Source organism: Anopheles marshallii, chromosome 3 (genome assembly GCF_943734725.1).
Source record: "Anopheles marshallii chromosome 3, idAnoMarsDA_429_01, whole genome shotgun sequence".
Classification (NCBI taxonomy): Eukaryota; Metazoa; Arthropoda; class Insecta; order Diptera; family Culicidae; genus Anopheles; species Anopheles marshallii.
In genome coordinates this window covers 70974419-70989755 of record NC_071327.1, presented here as the reverse complement: position 1 = coordinate 70989755, position 15337 = coordinate 70974419, and the positions used below count along the sequence as shown (strand labels likewise).

At 43.6% G+C, this 15337-nt stretch overlaps 1 protein-coding gene across 1 annotated transcript in view; it reads right to left on the bottom strand.

The window, feature by feature from the left end:
- Positions 1-7695: 7695 nt before the first annotated feature.
- LOC128715331 (histone-lysine N-methyltransferase Suv4-20) overlaps positions 7696-15337 on the bottom strand; it is a 64277-nt gene continuing 56635 nt past the window's right edge. The window contains exons 3-9 of the mRNA XM_053810214.1: positions 12370-13134; positions 11935-12076; positions 10852-11508; positions 10592-10776; positions 10052-10509; positions 9642-9951; positions 7696-8180 (exon numbers count right to left, since the gene is read on the bottom strand). Coding sequence (XP_053666189.1) covers positions 7710-8180; positions 9642-9951; positions 10052-10509; positions 10592-10776; positions 10852-11508; positions 11935-12076; positions 12370-13134 — 2988 coding nt within the window. The 3' untranslated portion in view covers positions 7696-7709. The remainder of the gene's footprint in view (positions 8181-9641; positions 9952-10051; positions 10510-10591; positions 10777-10851; positions 11509-11934; positions 12077-12369; positions 13135-15337) is intronic.

Below are 15337 nucleotides of genomic sequence, written 5' to 3'. Positions count from 1 at the left end.
GGCGATGATCGAATTTCACGCCAACCGTTACATATCCCATAAAACACGATTTTACCAAAACACCCATTCGACCCACCCCAGTTTCGAAACTCCGATGGCCATCGCTTCGCAGACCATCGCTTGCGTAAACAAAGCTCAACGTTTCGTCGATTTCTAAATGCGTTCAGCCATTTTTGCGTGTTGGCCTTATCCGTTTGCGGTTTGTAATTCAAATCCGGTAGCACCGGCAAACCCACCGGTCAAACATGGCACTAAGTTAACCGTGAACCGCTAATGCAAAAAAGGAGAAGGAAAAAAGCTTGATAAACGAAGGTCTAATAACTTTCTTCGCTCTGTTTTTTTATAGTTGCTTGCAGTTTTTTTTTCGTTTAAATATCTCACCAAAAACCAAATGAATGATACAAGTGTTTTTCTTTTCTGCGATAATGCACTGACCCTGGAGAATTAACCAGGTCCGGGTGTCGAAATTTCCCACCACCCAAGAGTAGTGTGGCGCGATTTTATCTGCTACCGCTTTTTATTCACACCTTCACCAATTGACTGCGAAATGTTAGCGTTATCTGGCGCCTTGCAGAAGCAAAAACAGCGCTGATTTTTTTCTTGTTTCACTAAGTGTTTCTTGTTCCGTTCCCGGTAGAGGGTGAATATTTACACTGGCTTGGAATAATTGCCTGCACACACTACAAAGACTTTGGTGCGATGTGCGCAAAACGAAACGCCGAAACTCTCTCGGGCAATTAAACTTTTATCGCTCGCTGCTAATTGCACTGCCCAATGTGCTGATCTGCAGGATGCAGAAAAAGAATAACCAGTAATGCTGAACGTGGATTCGTCTGGTGTTGCATTATTAGCGTTGAAGCTGGGAGATGTATTTGTACCCTTGCGCGCACAATTGACCAGGCGCCTCCATCAAACGATCTTTCACGTTTCTAATGGAGTATTTCAACTTTAGGCGAACATTTATTGAATGTTCTAAGAATTAAAAATAATCCTTGCATTCACACTGGCAACGGTACCACGTTCCACACGCATTTACCACCATTACGCTATAATGCGATTAGACAACTTAATTTGCTGTAATTAAAACGACCATGCGCCTCCATCACATTCGATACATTCGAATTCCCGCCACCAGATGGCGGAAGTGTGACAAATTGCCCGTCCGTTGAATAAATAACTCATCGCACAGGTATTCGTATGATCCGATCATTCCCCATCTCTAACCAATGTAGCGTTTGGCAGATGGTTCAAATCACGAGTTTTAGCTTGGCGAGAGCGTCCGATTGGAAGGCGGTCACTTTCGTGCACGTGGCTGAAGCAACATGTCGCTCTAAATTGCAAGACAAACCAAGCATTCCATTGCGTTTTCCAACATCTTACAGCATCCTCTATTTATAGCCAAATGGTTCAACGAACTGCACACCCATTTAACATGGGTCATTAGAGCGCGACATTTCCAATCCGCATTGCTCTGTCGCTCTCGTTTTCTCGCACACATGTAAGCATGTTTTGGAAACAGATAGAACGTCTAATATGAAAATTTGTTAAATAATATTTGATTTACCCATTAGATAACATCATCTCAATGCAGTATTAGTATCATTTTCATGAAATAATTTAGTTTAATTTGATTCATTCATTTTTCCACCATCGACACACTTCTTTAAGCATCGCTGGATCAGCTGTTTGCCCTCCACGAAACCATGGTTTTATGTCTCTTGGTCACAGCACGTGCATCAACCAATGTCTCTTCTCACCTTTAAGAGAGATCCCCCAAACGCTCTATGTCGTCGACGCTGTAGTCTGCACGTCTAATTCGTTGGTCCAATTGTTTTAGCTTATACAAACTTCACCGTAGGTTTCAAACGTCATTTAAAGAGATACGACAGAAGATGAATGCGTAAGTTATGAAAACGATACAATCTTTTTTTTGTAATTGCCAAATTGTTTAATTCATCAATAAAAAATAGTTACATATAAAAACATTAGTACTTCATTGAAATGATCTTTTATGTGTGAAAAAAAATTGTATTAATGAACACACCATTGAAAAATATCCAAATAAAGATATATACAATGATACAACGATTTGTCAATGATTGCTAGTAGAATTTGCTAGCGCCATCTATTGCAAAACGGAAGAAGCTCTCGAGCAACATTTTATACCATGGAACCAAACTTTTTACGTCAGCACTTCTGGTTCAGTAGACTTTTGAAGTACAAATTAAGTGTGTTAAAACATTTGTTAAACAGCTGTTAAACCGTTGAGGCACACAACAAACTACATATGCAATATTTCTAACCAGTTATTCCAACCCGACCACGGATAAAAGCATTCTTCGATATGAATTTAATAAACATTCAGATGCATGAATAAATGAAAGGCCAATCGCGCTGATGCAACGTTTCAGTAGACATACACAACAACTCAATTCGGATGCTATCATTTGTGCAAGAAAGCGAACAAACACAGTTACAACTTCATTTTAAAATATCCGTCCTTGTTTTTGCTTCTGTTCTTTTTATATATCGCCACATATATATGCATATATATGTATTACGTGTTTGTGTGTATGTGTGTATGTGAGTGTGTACGTATGTGTATATATATAATATATTGGTTTTGCATGTATATATTCCTTTTTTTTATTCTTGGTTTTACAGTTTGTACACATATCAGTTGTATTCATTTGCATTTCGCTCATCTTGTTGCATCATCTACTGGAGTGGAGTTGTCGCTTTGTTAGCGAGAAGAGACCGTGTTTGCGCTGATGTTACCATTTTTTTTTGTTTTGCAATTTGTGGATGCGTTTTACCTTCACTGCCTTTTTACTGTTCTCGCTTCACGCATGGGTAAGATTAGATTATTTTTTTAGTTTGATTCGCTTCTGTTTGTGGCATCTGTCTACTAGAGTTTAAATTTTCCCGTGGCGCTGCTAGTGGAGCTAGTACTTTAGCGTATATTTTGTTATGATTTGCTTTGTTTTTACTTTTTTTACTTTTCTTTCATTCATATATATATATGTTCTACGTGAATGACGTTGATATAGCCGCAATTATGCGCGTACACATCCACCGCATCTCGCTAAACCCCAACTGCTGCACTGCTGGTTTTTGATTCCTTGATTTGCCGCTTTACTGTCTATTAGTTTAGTCTGTTTAGTTCATGCTATCCTGTATTGTTTTACTATTACTTATCTTCCCGTTTTTGTTTTGCCACACCCGCGACCAGGAGCGCCAACTCGCCCCAGGCCCCATGGGCATTGCATTCGCACAACTATGCACCGAAACTGTCCGATAGATAGATATTACTACGTGGGATGTAACCTGCTGTCTGTATCTTTCGTTTGATTTGCTGCTGTCAACAAAGTTCCGTTACTAATTAGCTGTTAAACTATTCCCGCTACTCCTTTCCCGGAGAAGCTTTCTTCGGGTTCTTTCATACTGAACGATCATAAGAAGACGATTCAATTGCTGGGTGGAAGATTTTACATTTATCATTGTGTGTTTTCGCTAATGAAAATCCGCGCCATTAAGGGGGGGGGGGACGAAAACAAAAAGCTTGCAAAACAACAGGAGCAATAACGACGGAAACACACGGTAACGTAAGGAAAAAACATCATTAATAAAACGCGCCACTGGAGTAGCAAATGGTATGCACACTCCATAATGCATTATATCTACTGCAACATACAACACTAACTCGTGGGACAAATCAAACCAAACCGAGCATCAAATACTTCAATGCATTGCGCACACAATAAGAATATCGGGTTGCCATTTTGTTTTTGCGTTTACTGTCTACTACTAGAAAAGAAACCCGTTTTGTTTTCTTGCAACTTTTCAAACAAAAATCAACAAATAATCAGTGTGTGTGTACGTGTTTGTCTGTGACTGGCAGGCTGTGTCGTAAGTAACTGTGTGTTGTAATACATTGAACTCGGTATGAATAATTCAACAGCGTTTGCTCCAGTGCACACACCGTGCTGGTGTGATGAATACTGTAGATTGTGACACGGCGACGACGTCCCGGTGCGGACAGTACGGACCGCGCGCACTAGTGTATGGTATACTGTTTTGTTCTGTTGCGCACGATTTAACACTGCCGATTTACTACCTTCCAGTGTGAGTGTTTCTTGTAACGTTGGTTGTCGCGCAACAAAAGGGAAGTTTTGGCTACCGCTACCGTCTACACCTCAAATTCCATCTTTACTCGCCGCAGATTCTGCCTCGGCTTAATCGTCTTATTGTTTTCGCTCCTACGTATAATACAATGCTCGCCCTTCCTTTAGAGCTTATAAACACCCTACAATGTCTCATCATGTTACCCATATACATATATTTATATATCGCTTGTTGTTTGCCTAAAGGACGAATTATGTATGTGTGTGTAGGTTTTGTTTGACGCCTTCCTTTCGAGCGCCATCGCCAATTTGCTATAGTTCTACCATTTTTTTTTTGTGCAAAACAAAAACACTCCCGCGGATAGGCCTTTGCACACTTTGCCGCTATCGTTCATCTTCGTCTCTCGTCCGCGTAAAATGGGCACCGACAACACTGGTCGGCAAACGTTTTCGTGTTGTATCTTCGCTTAGTTTTCTGGTTTGCCACATACCCCCCCGAACAGCGACAGCAGCAGCGGTTTTGTTTTGTTTGTTTGTTTGTTTTTTTTTTTTGTTTTTACGAATAAACATTCGAATATCCCTGTATGTTTTGAATTTTCCCCTGCGAAACAGGACGTTTGCTTACGTTACGCTAGTGCCTTTTTTTCCAGCAAAGATACCAAAACTGGAAGTGTGTCCTGTCTGAACCGTTCCATTTCTCTCGCAATACTAGTACCGTTTCGATCGTGTTTTTGTTCCGTAGCGAATGATATCCCATTCTCATGCTTCATTGTTGTGTCGCACGCGATACCGACAAGCCGCGGGTTGGCGAAAGGCTTTTAAATTATGCTTCCAAAAAACAAACCCGGTCATCGCTATGCTGTGACCTGAGAGCGAACTAAAAACACAAACTCGTACTTAGCTTTAGGCTTTTTTTCCCCCATCGTAATCATGCTTCTTACTTCTCTGCTTCGAATTATTGTAGTTGGTTTCTTTCGTTTTCCTTTTTTAGCTTTTCGCAACATTTGTTTTTCTCTTTCCCCTTCTCTCTCTCTCTCTCTCTCTTTGTTCATAAATTAAACCGTTTTTTTTCTTCCTCAAAAGCAACAAAACAAAACTCATGAGATATTGCAACTGTTGTTAATACTTGGCGTGATGTTTTTTTTTCTCCGATTTATTGTTACTTTCGGCAGCCGTGTGTGTGTTGTGTGTTGCCTCGGCACACTATGATCAGGTTTTGAAATCTTGTGTCGTTTTTTTTTGTTTCCATTCAATTCTCACTTAACATATTCGTCTACTTCGATCGTACGCATCGGGATTTCCCTTCCGTTTCAAACACACTCACACACGCTTCGCCTGTTTACAATCACTAACGAGCGAATTTTCTTCCCCTTGTTCGCAATGCTTCGATTTTTACTCACCTAAACTGATAACCTAACTGCAGCAAACGCATTTCTTTTGCTTGTCGTCGGAAGCCAATTTTGTTTTCTCCTGTGCACCTCGCTTTGCATTCGATTTTATAAAATGAAAATGGAAGAAACACCCCACGGGTCCGCTGATTTCCTCTTTACTTTTCCCGTGTTTTTCTTTTCTTGTTTTAATCTCAAGTAAACGCGATCTTGCAAGCGAAATGTTGTTAACAATGCTTCCAACCACTACGCTTCACGCGCCACAATAATAATAATAATAATAGAATAATGACAAAAAAGATGTAATATAATAAACCAATAGTATATTCGTGTAATAGCAATAATAGTAGCGATAATAGAATATGTATACATATAACATCAGACACTTTAAGCTTGTTTCCTTTTTTTTCTTTTGTTTGTTTACTGTTGTCATTCGGATGAGAAACTTCTTCGCGTAAGATGAACAAAAAAAAACGACAGGAAGAGATGTATGTATGGTGCAAAAAAAATGGCGCAACAGGTGCGACATAATTTGCCCGTACATGAAATGGAAGAAACAACACCAACTAAACGTCCATTCACCGGAGCCGGTGGTATCGGTTCAGTAGTGGTGTTTCACCCTTTTGGAAGCATAACTTACAGTATCAAGCTAAGGTTCATCTTCCTACCTATCTCCAGCGCTTTCCACTGCAACTGTTCAATTATTGGATTTCGGGCCTCACCTCGAAAAAAAAAACTAAATAAACCTAACACCCCCTGCTGTAATGAGATTATTTTCCTTCCGATCGTGGCGTCCCTGCAACTAATGTCTAATCATCAAAATCATAATAATTCAGTCCGTGTTTCGTTTGATTTTTTTTGTGTTTTATATACTTGGAGCGCAGCAGCATGCACAGCTTTATTATTGCCTATTTTGCCAACGCTTTGAGGTGGCACCCAAAACAAATTTGTTGGAAACGCTGCATCGGCAATCTAATTGTCTAACGCAACGGGGAACACAACATTTTACACCCGACGGGAGACCCTTTTTCATTTCGCAACGGACATACGTTTTGTTTTAATATTTTAAAAACAAACGTTATCTAAAGTGTACCTGTGTGTATGCGGATGTGTGTGTGTGTGTGTGTGTATGTTTTTTTATCTTCCTTTAGTCGATATGGAATGCGCAGTCGTGTAAGTAACAAAATCCTCCATTTGTTTGTGGCGATTAAAAACAACAAAACTTCCAATTAATGATCAACCCAGCCTCGACGTGTAACGTGTTCCCGGACCTACATTTTCTGATCTCGCTCTTCTCTCTCTCTCTTTCTGCTGCCTATCCCTACTATCCGTACGATTCATCTGACCATACGGGGCCATTTTTTGCTTCACTGATCTACCATCCTGACGAATGGGGAAAGGAGATCATCTGCGAGACGTGGAGATAACCTGCACTGTTTTAAGGCGAATAATGGTTCAAAACGTCCAACACATTCCGCTATACACTGGACTCCGACAGTGACGCATCCTTGACACATTGCCTTGCCCGACCCCGCAGCTCACACACGCGCACTGTTGTTTTGCCCTAACGAGCATTGTCTAAAACGTTTATTGTTTCGCTCATCGTTTCCTACTTTAATATCAGCGTTCGCCGCACGTGAGAGAGTGTCCCCACATTGATTACTGTTCTGTACATCCAGTCTCGCAAAACAGGGAACTTAAGCTTTACTTAACAAGAGGTATAGAGCATTTTTAGTATGTATTGGATTCCCTATCGCTACGCAACTCAAAATATGCACCTCCTCACCGGTACATGCGGTACGCATCCTTAGTGTGTGTGTGTGTTTTTCAGTGCAACGGAATAACGTCGCGATCTTGTTCAATATTGATTTACCATACTCAGACTACTCTCCTACAGTGTGCAGCATTTCATTTCCATGGGACCATACTAGCGGAACACCGCTAAATCCTTATCATCTTCTTGCGCTTGTTCTCACCCTGTTCAGTCGTCCTACAATCATGCGCCATCGTCGTAGTGCATTGGCTGATGGTGGTGCTGTTGCTGCTGCTGATGATACAGCTGTTGATGGTGCAGATTATGATGATGATGATGCTGGCGATGTTCGTGATCATCGTGCGTTTGCTGCTGCTGCTGCTGCTGTTGCTGCTGGTGATGCGTGCCGCCATACCGATGATGTTGGCGAGTGCGCCGGTGCTTTCAACTTCTATCATTTTCCTGCTTGATGATGTGGTACATCGGATGGTACTGGGGCTGCTGCTGGATCGATTGCAGCGGCTGCTGATAGATGATGTGATGCTGCTGCGGAATGATGTGATGCTGTATTAGCTGTGGCTGATGGTGCAGATGATGGTGCTGCTGCTGCTGCTGATGTTGCGCCACCACCACGTGCTGCGGCTGCGTAAGTTGCTGCTGCTGCTGGTGGTGTAGTTGCTGATGTGGATGCGTAAGATGATGATGGGCCGCATCGACGATGTGAATGCTGACCGGTAGTACCGATGGAGACTGTTGAACTAAATGGTGGGTAAGCTGCTGCTGCTGCTGTTGTTGCTGTTGTTGTTGCTGTTGCTGCTGCTGTTGCTGTTGCTGCTGCTGCTGCTGCTGCTGCTGCTGGGTCGGTGTGTTACTTGTAGGTGTCGAGGAAGCCGATAGTGCAGGATTGTAATGTTGCTGGAATATCGGGGGGGTTTATGGATTCATAATTCATCATTCACTTTCCGATCATGGTTCATTTTTTTTTTTTTGTTGGTGGATGTTGCATTTTATTTGGTGTGCGCTAATCACTACCCTAATGTATGAATGTAGTTTTGGTATGCACAGGTCTAGAGATATACATAGTAGCAGGATAAAGACATTACGATGAATATTACATTTACATATGAAACAGAGCATTGCACGGTATGATTGCTATTTATGGTGTACTCTACTACAAATAACCCTCGATCCGATGGATTTCACACTACCAGGTTTGATTTTCTGTTTTACTGTAACGCTGTTACGGTACTAACTAAATTCAGCGGTTAGACTAGCATACCTAGGGGCTGGGTAAGCTACATTCCGTAGTTACTAGCCAATGACTGGGTACATAAACCTTCGGTACTATTTTATCCGTCCTTGACGACAACATATACGATGTTGTCGTGAAATGTCCTTCCGTTAAGACTCTCTTCCTCACTAGGATGACTTCGAATGTTTATATCGTAAAATTGATTCTTGTACAGTATTTTCTTGCCACACAAAAAAGTATCAAAAACTAAAAAAAAAACACCTTCATAATAACCATAGAGCGCTGATAAATTTCATCAGACTAATAAATTTTGCTAACCGGGCAACAAAACAGAACCCTATACTCATGCAATTTGATCCATGAAATGTCTGTACATTGAACAACTTAATAACAAATCTGTTAAGTGCATTCGCAATTTAGCACAAAAAGCAAAAAACAAAACAATTTACAAGATGAAAAACAAGAAAAACTAATGCAATAACAATAAAAAAAACATAGACTATAAAATTAAATAACATCCCATTTAAAAAGAAAGCTCTCGGGCAGGATCGGATCGGTTACACAAACTAATGAAACAATACGTATCACACACAAGATCGTTTGAAAGCAACTTATGCATCGTTAAAAAAAAATAAAATAAAAACAACAGCCTTGCTCCACATCGGATTATTCCCACCGTTTGATTAGTGTGAATAGGTTAGTAAAGCAAGCACAACAACTGCATAATGCTGCATGCTGTCCCGTTGTTATCTAAGTACCATTACCAAAGTGTTAGTGTGTAGAGTGAAGAAAATGAACCGAAAGAGATGAACAACAACACCTACATTGGTATTGTGCGATTTGCCATTTTCCGATGTTAGACTAAATTAAGACTTACTTAAGCAACCTACACGAGATGCGCACCAAATTAATCCCCTTACTTACAAGCGCTACACTACCAATTCTAAAATACCTATCAATTTTCCCTCCATATCACCTTTATCTTTTCACTATTTGGAAAATAAAGCCCCAAATCTACCAAAAGTGTACGCTTGGACATAATTATATATAGACAGATCCGCTCGATTTACTTGGTATTTGGTATTTTTTTGGTTTTGTTTTGTTTAATAATAACTGTAATTTACCGTGTTCTCTGGACTATGATCGTTATGCTGTGGTTCTATCTTAAACTCCATCTGGGGACTACCGCCAACATTACTGCCACCTGTACCGGCACTGGTGGCGTTGGCGCCACCATTACTGCCGCCACTGCCCGCGCCACCACCACCACCGGTAGCAGCAGCAGCAGCAGCAGCATTAGACGAACTGCCACCGCCGCCGCCGCCGCCTCCCGAGCTGGGCGTATCGTACTTGCCCCGTTTGAACCGACCGTACAGCGAGCTGTACGGTAGATTATAGTGGATGGCGGCTTGATTGATCGACATGTGCCCTTGTCTGTGGGACGTAGAGTGAATTGGGAGGTAAAATAAACACATTAGAATGATCGTTTAGCAGCATGTTGAAGAGCTCGGTTTGGTTGCATTTCAGCACTTACTTTACGGACTCCAAGGCCTCCATCATTGCGTCTTCCGACCAGGGCGTCGGGTTGGAACGCGACAGCTCGATGCCCTCGCGTTTACAGCGCCCGTACAGCGTACCGGTTGGGATACCGAACTCCGTACTGGCCTTCTGTACTGACGTTTGCCCCGCGCGGATCGCTTCCAAGGCACGGTCCAGATCCTCCGCGGACCAGGTGGTGGGTGCCGCATTGAACGGTGCCGCCAGCCGGATGCCTTCACGGCGCGCGATCTTGTACAGCGTGGACGACGGTATGCCGAACGCTTTCGACGCTTTGTTGGCGGAGATCGTGCCCGTCCGCAGCGCTTCCAGTGCGCTGTTGAGCGAATCTTCGTTCCACGTTTTAGACGGACCCTCCTTTTTCGGCGTATCAATACCGAGCCGGTGCGCACGTTGCCACAGCGTCGTCGATGGAATACCGTACGTAGCGGATGCCTAAGGAAGAGAGCGCGTTTATTAGAACGACGTGCGCACAACGATCCGATTTGCGGCTAACGCAATCCGAACGTGGACATACCTTTGTCAAGCTCATGTTGTGTGAACGTAGCGCTTCCAGCGCCGATTCCATATCTTCTGCAGTCCATGTTTTCGGTCCGGTAGGCGTTTTTGCTTCGTTCGGACTCGTCAGGTTTGTGTACTGTATCGACGACCCATCCAGTATGCCAACCTTCGAGTCTTCGCTTGCATCCGACTGATACATATCTGCGTGGATGATAGTGAAACATACCATTAAAGCTGCGCTCGCGGTTGCATATTGACACCCGGGGCATTACTTACCGCTCATTTGGCTCTGGTTCATGATGCCCGAAATTTCCGGCGTCACCACCATGCCGTGCATCGACGATTGATCCTGTTCGACCTCCATCGTTTGATGTTGGTCGGCACCGCCATCGCTAAGATTTTCCTGCTTCAGATTCAGTCTCGGCTTCATGTCATCCCCACTCGCCGGCGGACCACCGCCATTTCCGTTGCTGTTGTTGGTGGCGGGACCCGGTGTTACGGATCCGGCGGCACCACCGCTACCGGTTACTAAATTCTCCGGATGCTGGCTGGATGATGAGGACGATACGCTCGATGCCGGGCTATGCGTTGTTGGATGGTGTTGCTGTTGCTGATCGATCAGCATCACGTGCTGTTGCTGCTGCTGCTGTTGCATGTGTGGTGGCGAGTGCCGCTGATCGTTCTGCTGCTGTTGAGCTCCCGCTGGCTGAGGTGTCTGTCTTTGTTGCTGTTGCTGCTGCTGCTGCTGCTGCTGTTGTAGTAAATGCTGTTGCTGCAAAAGCTGCTGCTGTTGGGCTTGCTGCTGTTGCTGCTGATGGTGGAGCTGCTGCTGATGGCTGACAGCGTGATTGTCCAGTTGAACCGCATTGGGAGGATCTAGCGAACGTAACGTTTCGAATTTCACTCGTAAATCACCATCGTTTGGCACAGAATCTGTTCGGAAGCAAGGAATAAACTTCCGATTAGTTTATTCGCAAGTATTCCTTTCTACTTTTCTAAGGAGGGGGAAAATACTACGGGATCTAACGCCGATTGCGAAAGCTTTGGTCAATGAACAACGTTTAAGATAGATTATAGGAAACGGTTGGTAATAAATGTTTAACCTTCTCTCGCAAAGTAACTATACGATATTATATATAAAAATAGTATGACAAATTATGAAAGAAATAATATGCAAAGACAAAAGGATCATGTATTTTATACCATAAAAGAATATATATCGTACTCTAAACTCTTGAAATCCAACATTAGGCAAGTTAACGTTATGGACACATCGACCAAAACCGGCGTACTAAAAACTAAAACCGGAGGAATAGGGACGGAGTACGGGTAGAAATAATAAAGAAAAGAGTTACTAACACTTACTGGACAGATCACGTGTATCGTGGCTACTAGGCGCACAATTAATGTCCACATGTTCTGTCACTGGTGTCGCTGTCGGTGCTGGAGGCTCTGGTGCAAAGTCCAAATAACCCATAGGTACGCCCATAACGGAACCATTCTGTAAAAGGAAAACACATAGCGATTAGTTAAACTTCCGTGCTTTTTTGTTTCAGAAGATTGTCAAAGATGGCTGGTGGTAATCCAAGGATGTTCTCGTTGGAAATTGAAACTGAATATGCAATGCAGCATATTTTACGTAACTATTGTAGCATGGAATTGACTATATAAGGAACAGCAATCGAAAAAAACACCCAGTATATCCTTTGCCTCAATATGCCATCCAACCAACATCGGCAATCTTCTTATTTTGGAGGATTTTTGTCTTCTTCTTTTTGATGATATTTTACTCACTATTCCAACGCCCATCCCTAGGCTGGCCATTTTGCTTCCGAGGGGATGCTGCTGCGAAGGCGGATGATGGGGATGGTGAGGATGATGGTGCTGCTGCTGGTGCTGCGACGAATGATGGTGCTGCTGATAATGTTTGTCCTTCGAACCGGACGTGCTTAGATCGTGCGTTTCGACCACTAACACTGAGGACGGTGATCCATCATCGTCCTCCTCGACAAGATGGCCGCCAGCGGTTCGCGTGTCACCACCGTGATGCAGATGATGCAGGTGCGGATGATGATGATGGTGATGGTGGTGCAGCGGGTGATGATGCTGGGAAGGATGATAAAGGCTACGTCCTGCACCCGATCCAATTCCTCCTATAACTCCGCCGCCAGCTCCGCCGCTACCGCCCTTGCCCGTACCACAGCCCTTGCCGTTCTCACTGTATCCCGTCGATTGGGAGGAAGACGAACTGTTATTGTTACTGCCACCGCTACCACTCCCGTGTGATCCTCCTCCACCTCCTCCTCCTCCTCCTCCTCCTCCTACTGCTCCAGAACCTCCCGATCGGCCACCGCTACTCGTGCCCGACGAGCCGGACGGTGGTGGTGGTGGGGGCGGTGGTTGCTGATGGTGATGGTGCTGATGCCGGTTGTCCGGTGGCGATCGTGACCGGTACGGTTTGTAACGTTTTAGCGCTGGCGAGTAATCCTGCTCGTACTGTGGTTCACCCACCTCGCACAGACCCTTAATTTTTAGCTGTTCTGCCGTCCGTAGTAAACTCTACACGAGAGAGAGGGAGAGAGAAAGAATTAAGTAATTAGTATTTGTTAAATAATGTAGTAAGTGAATTTAATTTATTTAAATAAAAATTACTCCATCGAATCTAATCGCATCGAGAGCCCGAATTACCGAAGAACGATGAGAATTATGAATGCTTGCGAATTAATTAATCTTTAAAATAGAGATTCAGGTTCATTCGTTCAGTTCATAGATTTATCTGCAACAGATCTACCCAACACTATTTGGAACCGTTTTGGGAGCTTTCGAATTGATCTGTCAAGTAGCCTTTGCGGAGCTGTCATTTGCCAATAGCACGGATAAACGAATGGGCCCGGTTAAACGGCGCCCAGTTTTTGCACTTCAAACATTAAAATTACAGCAAGACAAGAGATGTTTCTTAGCGACAAACCAAAAGAAATGACCTTGCATATCTTTAAAACCCACCCTCTACCAGCTGGCTAATATGTTCAACGATCCCACAACAACAACAACAATGGTAATGGCAACCGGAGAAGGGCAAAAGCACGCTTCGAACACCTACGGCAACATAGGACACATAAGAAGCAGAAGCAACAAATACGAAACGAACTTCGAAGCGACATTGGGCCAGGGCACGGAGCTCACAAAAGCAGAACCGTAAAATAAAAAGCATAAAAATAAGCGAGTGCGCATACACGTATATAAATAAACCACCCCAAAAGGAAACCGATTCCACACACGTGCTTTTTTCCCTATTTTTTTCCCTTTGCTCGGCCGTCCTACCCTCCCGTCCGACCTTCCTCTTTTGCGCTTCATACTTCATATTCCGGCGCATTCGGAAGACAGACGGATGCAGACGGCGGAGGGTGGGTAAGAATGAGCGGCATGGTTTTTACAACACACATTTTATGCCCCATATTTTTACGCCATTCATTCATTCATTTTCATCTTCATTTTAACGCCATCTCGCGTCCCCCCCCCTATACCCTGCCGCTGTCACGCACAAGCGCCCACAGTGCTCAGACACAACATCATCGCAATCTTCCCCATTTCTCTTTCTAAACACAGCCCGGGAGAAGGAGGGCGATACGGCGACCAAACGAGACACCTTCTCTCCCAATGTGACCTTCCCACTCGGTGTGTGTGTGTATGCGCCTTTTTTCTCTTCTGTTTTTTTTTCCTTTTCCTGTTCAGCGGTCAGTGTTGCTTTTTTTTCTCCTTAATATTTATTGCATGTTGCGCCTTGTTTGTTCTTTATTGCTCCGTTCTGTTTTGATTCCTCAGCATCGTGGTTGCCTTTTAGTGCAGTACCATCGTCTCGTCCATATGTAATGTTTGCCAACTACCGGAGGAGCCGGTCGTTGTCTAGCGATACGGTGGCAACAGCAGCATCCCGACCAGCGATGGTCTAGAATGCACTCCCGGTGGGGGCCCATTTTGATGGTCAGCCTGACTGTATCTTCCACTCGTTCTGGGGTGAGTGTGCTGCGTTCTTATTTTGGCATGTCCATGTGATGGACTTTTTTGTAACAAAAAACACAACAATCAACGATCGTTCGTTGGCTGCTATCATTTGCATGGAGCCGGCCGTTTCCGCCCTGGCATTCTTTGCTTTCCCTTGGCTGGCTGATAAGCGACATGGAGAGTACTGTAAAAAAACAAACACGGCATGTAAGCAGTCACATGCTTTTGGGGATTATTTTTCACACACACACACACAAACACCACAAATAATAATTATCGTTGGCAGCCGAAAAGCAGCACCAAACATTTGTGATTTTGCGACCTGTTACAGGGTTCTGAACAAAACAATTGAAAGGCGTCTGTCGGTCTCTGAACTGAATGCATCAATCTGAATTTCCATTTCAAGAATTCCCCCCCACCAGATCAGTTGTCAAAAATGGGCCCTAACTGCCATTTCGCTTAGACCCCAAAGGGGCTGCTCAGTGGATTCATGAATCTTTTGAGACTGGATATCTGAATTGAGTGAGTCCTCTCTGTAGATACATATTAAGATGTAGACTCGTCTACAAAGATTCATTACGCAAAACACCCATTAAGAACTCCGAAAGTATTGGCCTATCATCGAGGCCTGCTGTACCTTCATAAAGTTTTTTTTTACAATACAATACAATTGTAATACAATCAAGTCCCTTTGACCTGCAAGCTGAATGGACCGCTTTCTTAGAGAGACTTGCTATCTTTGAGAGGAACTACCTTAGAG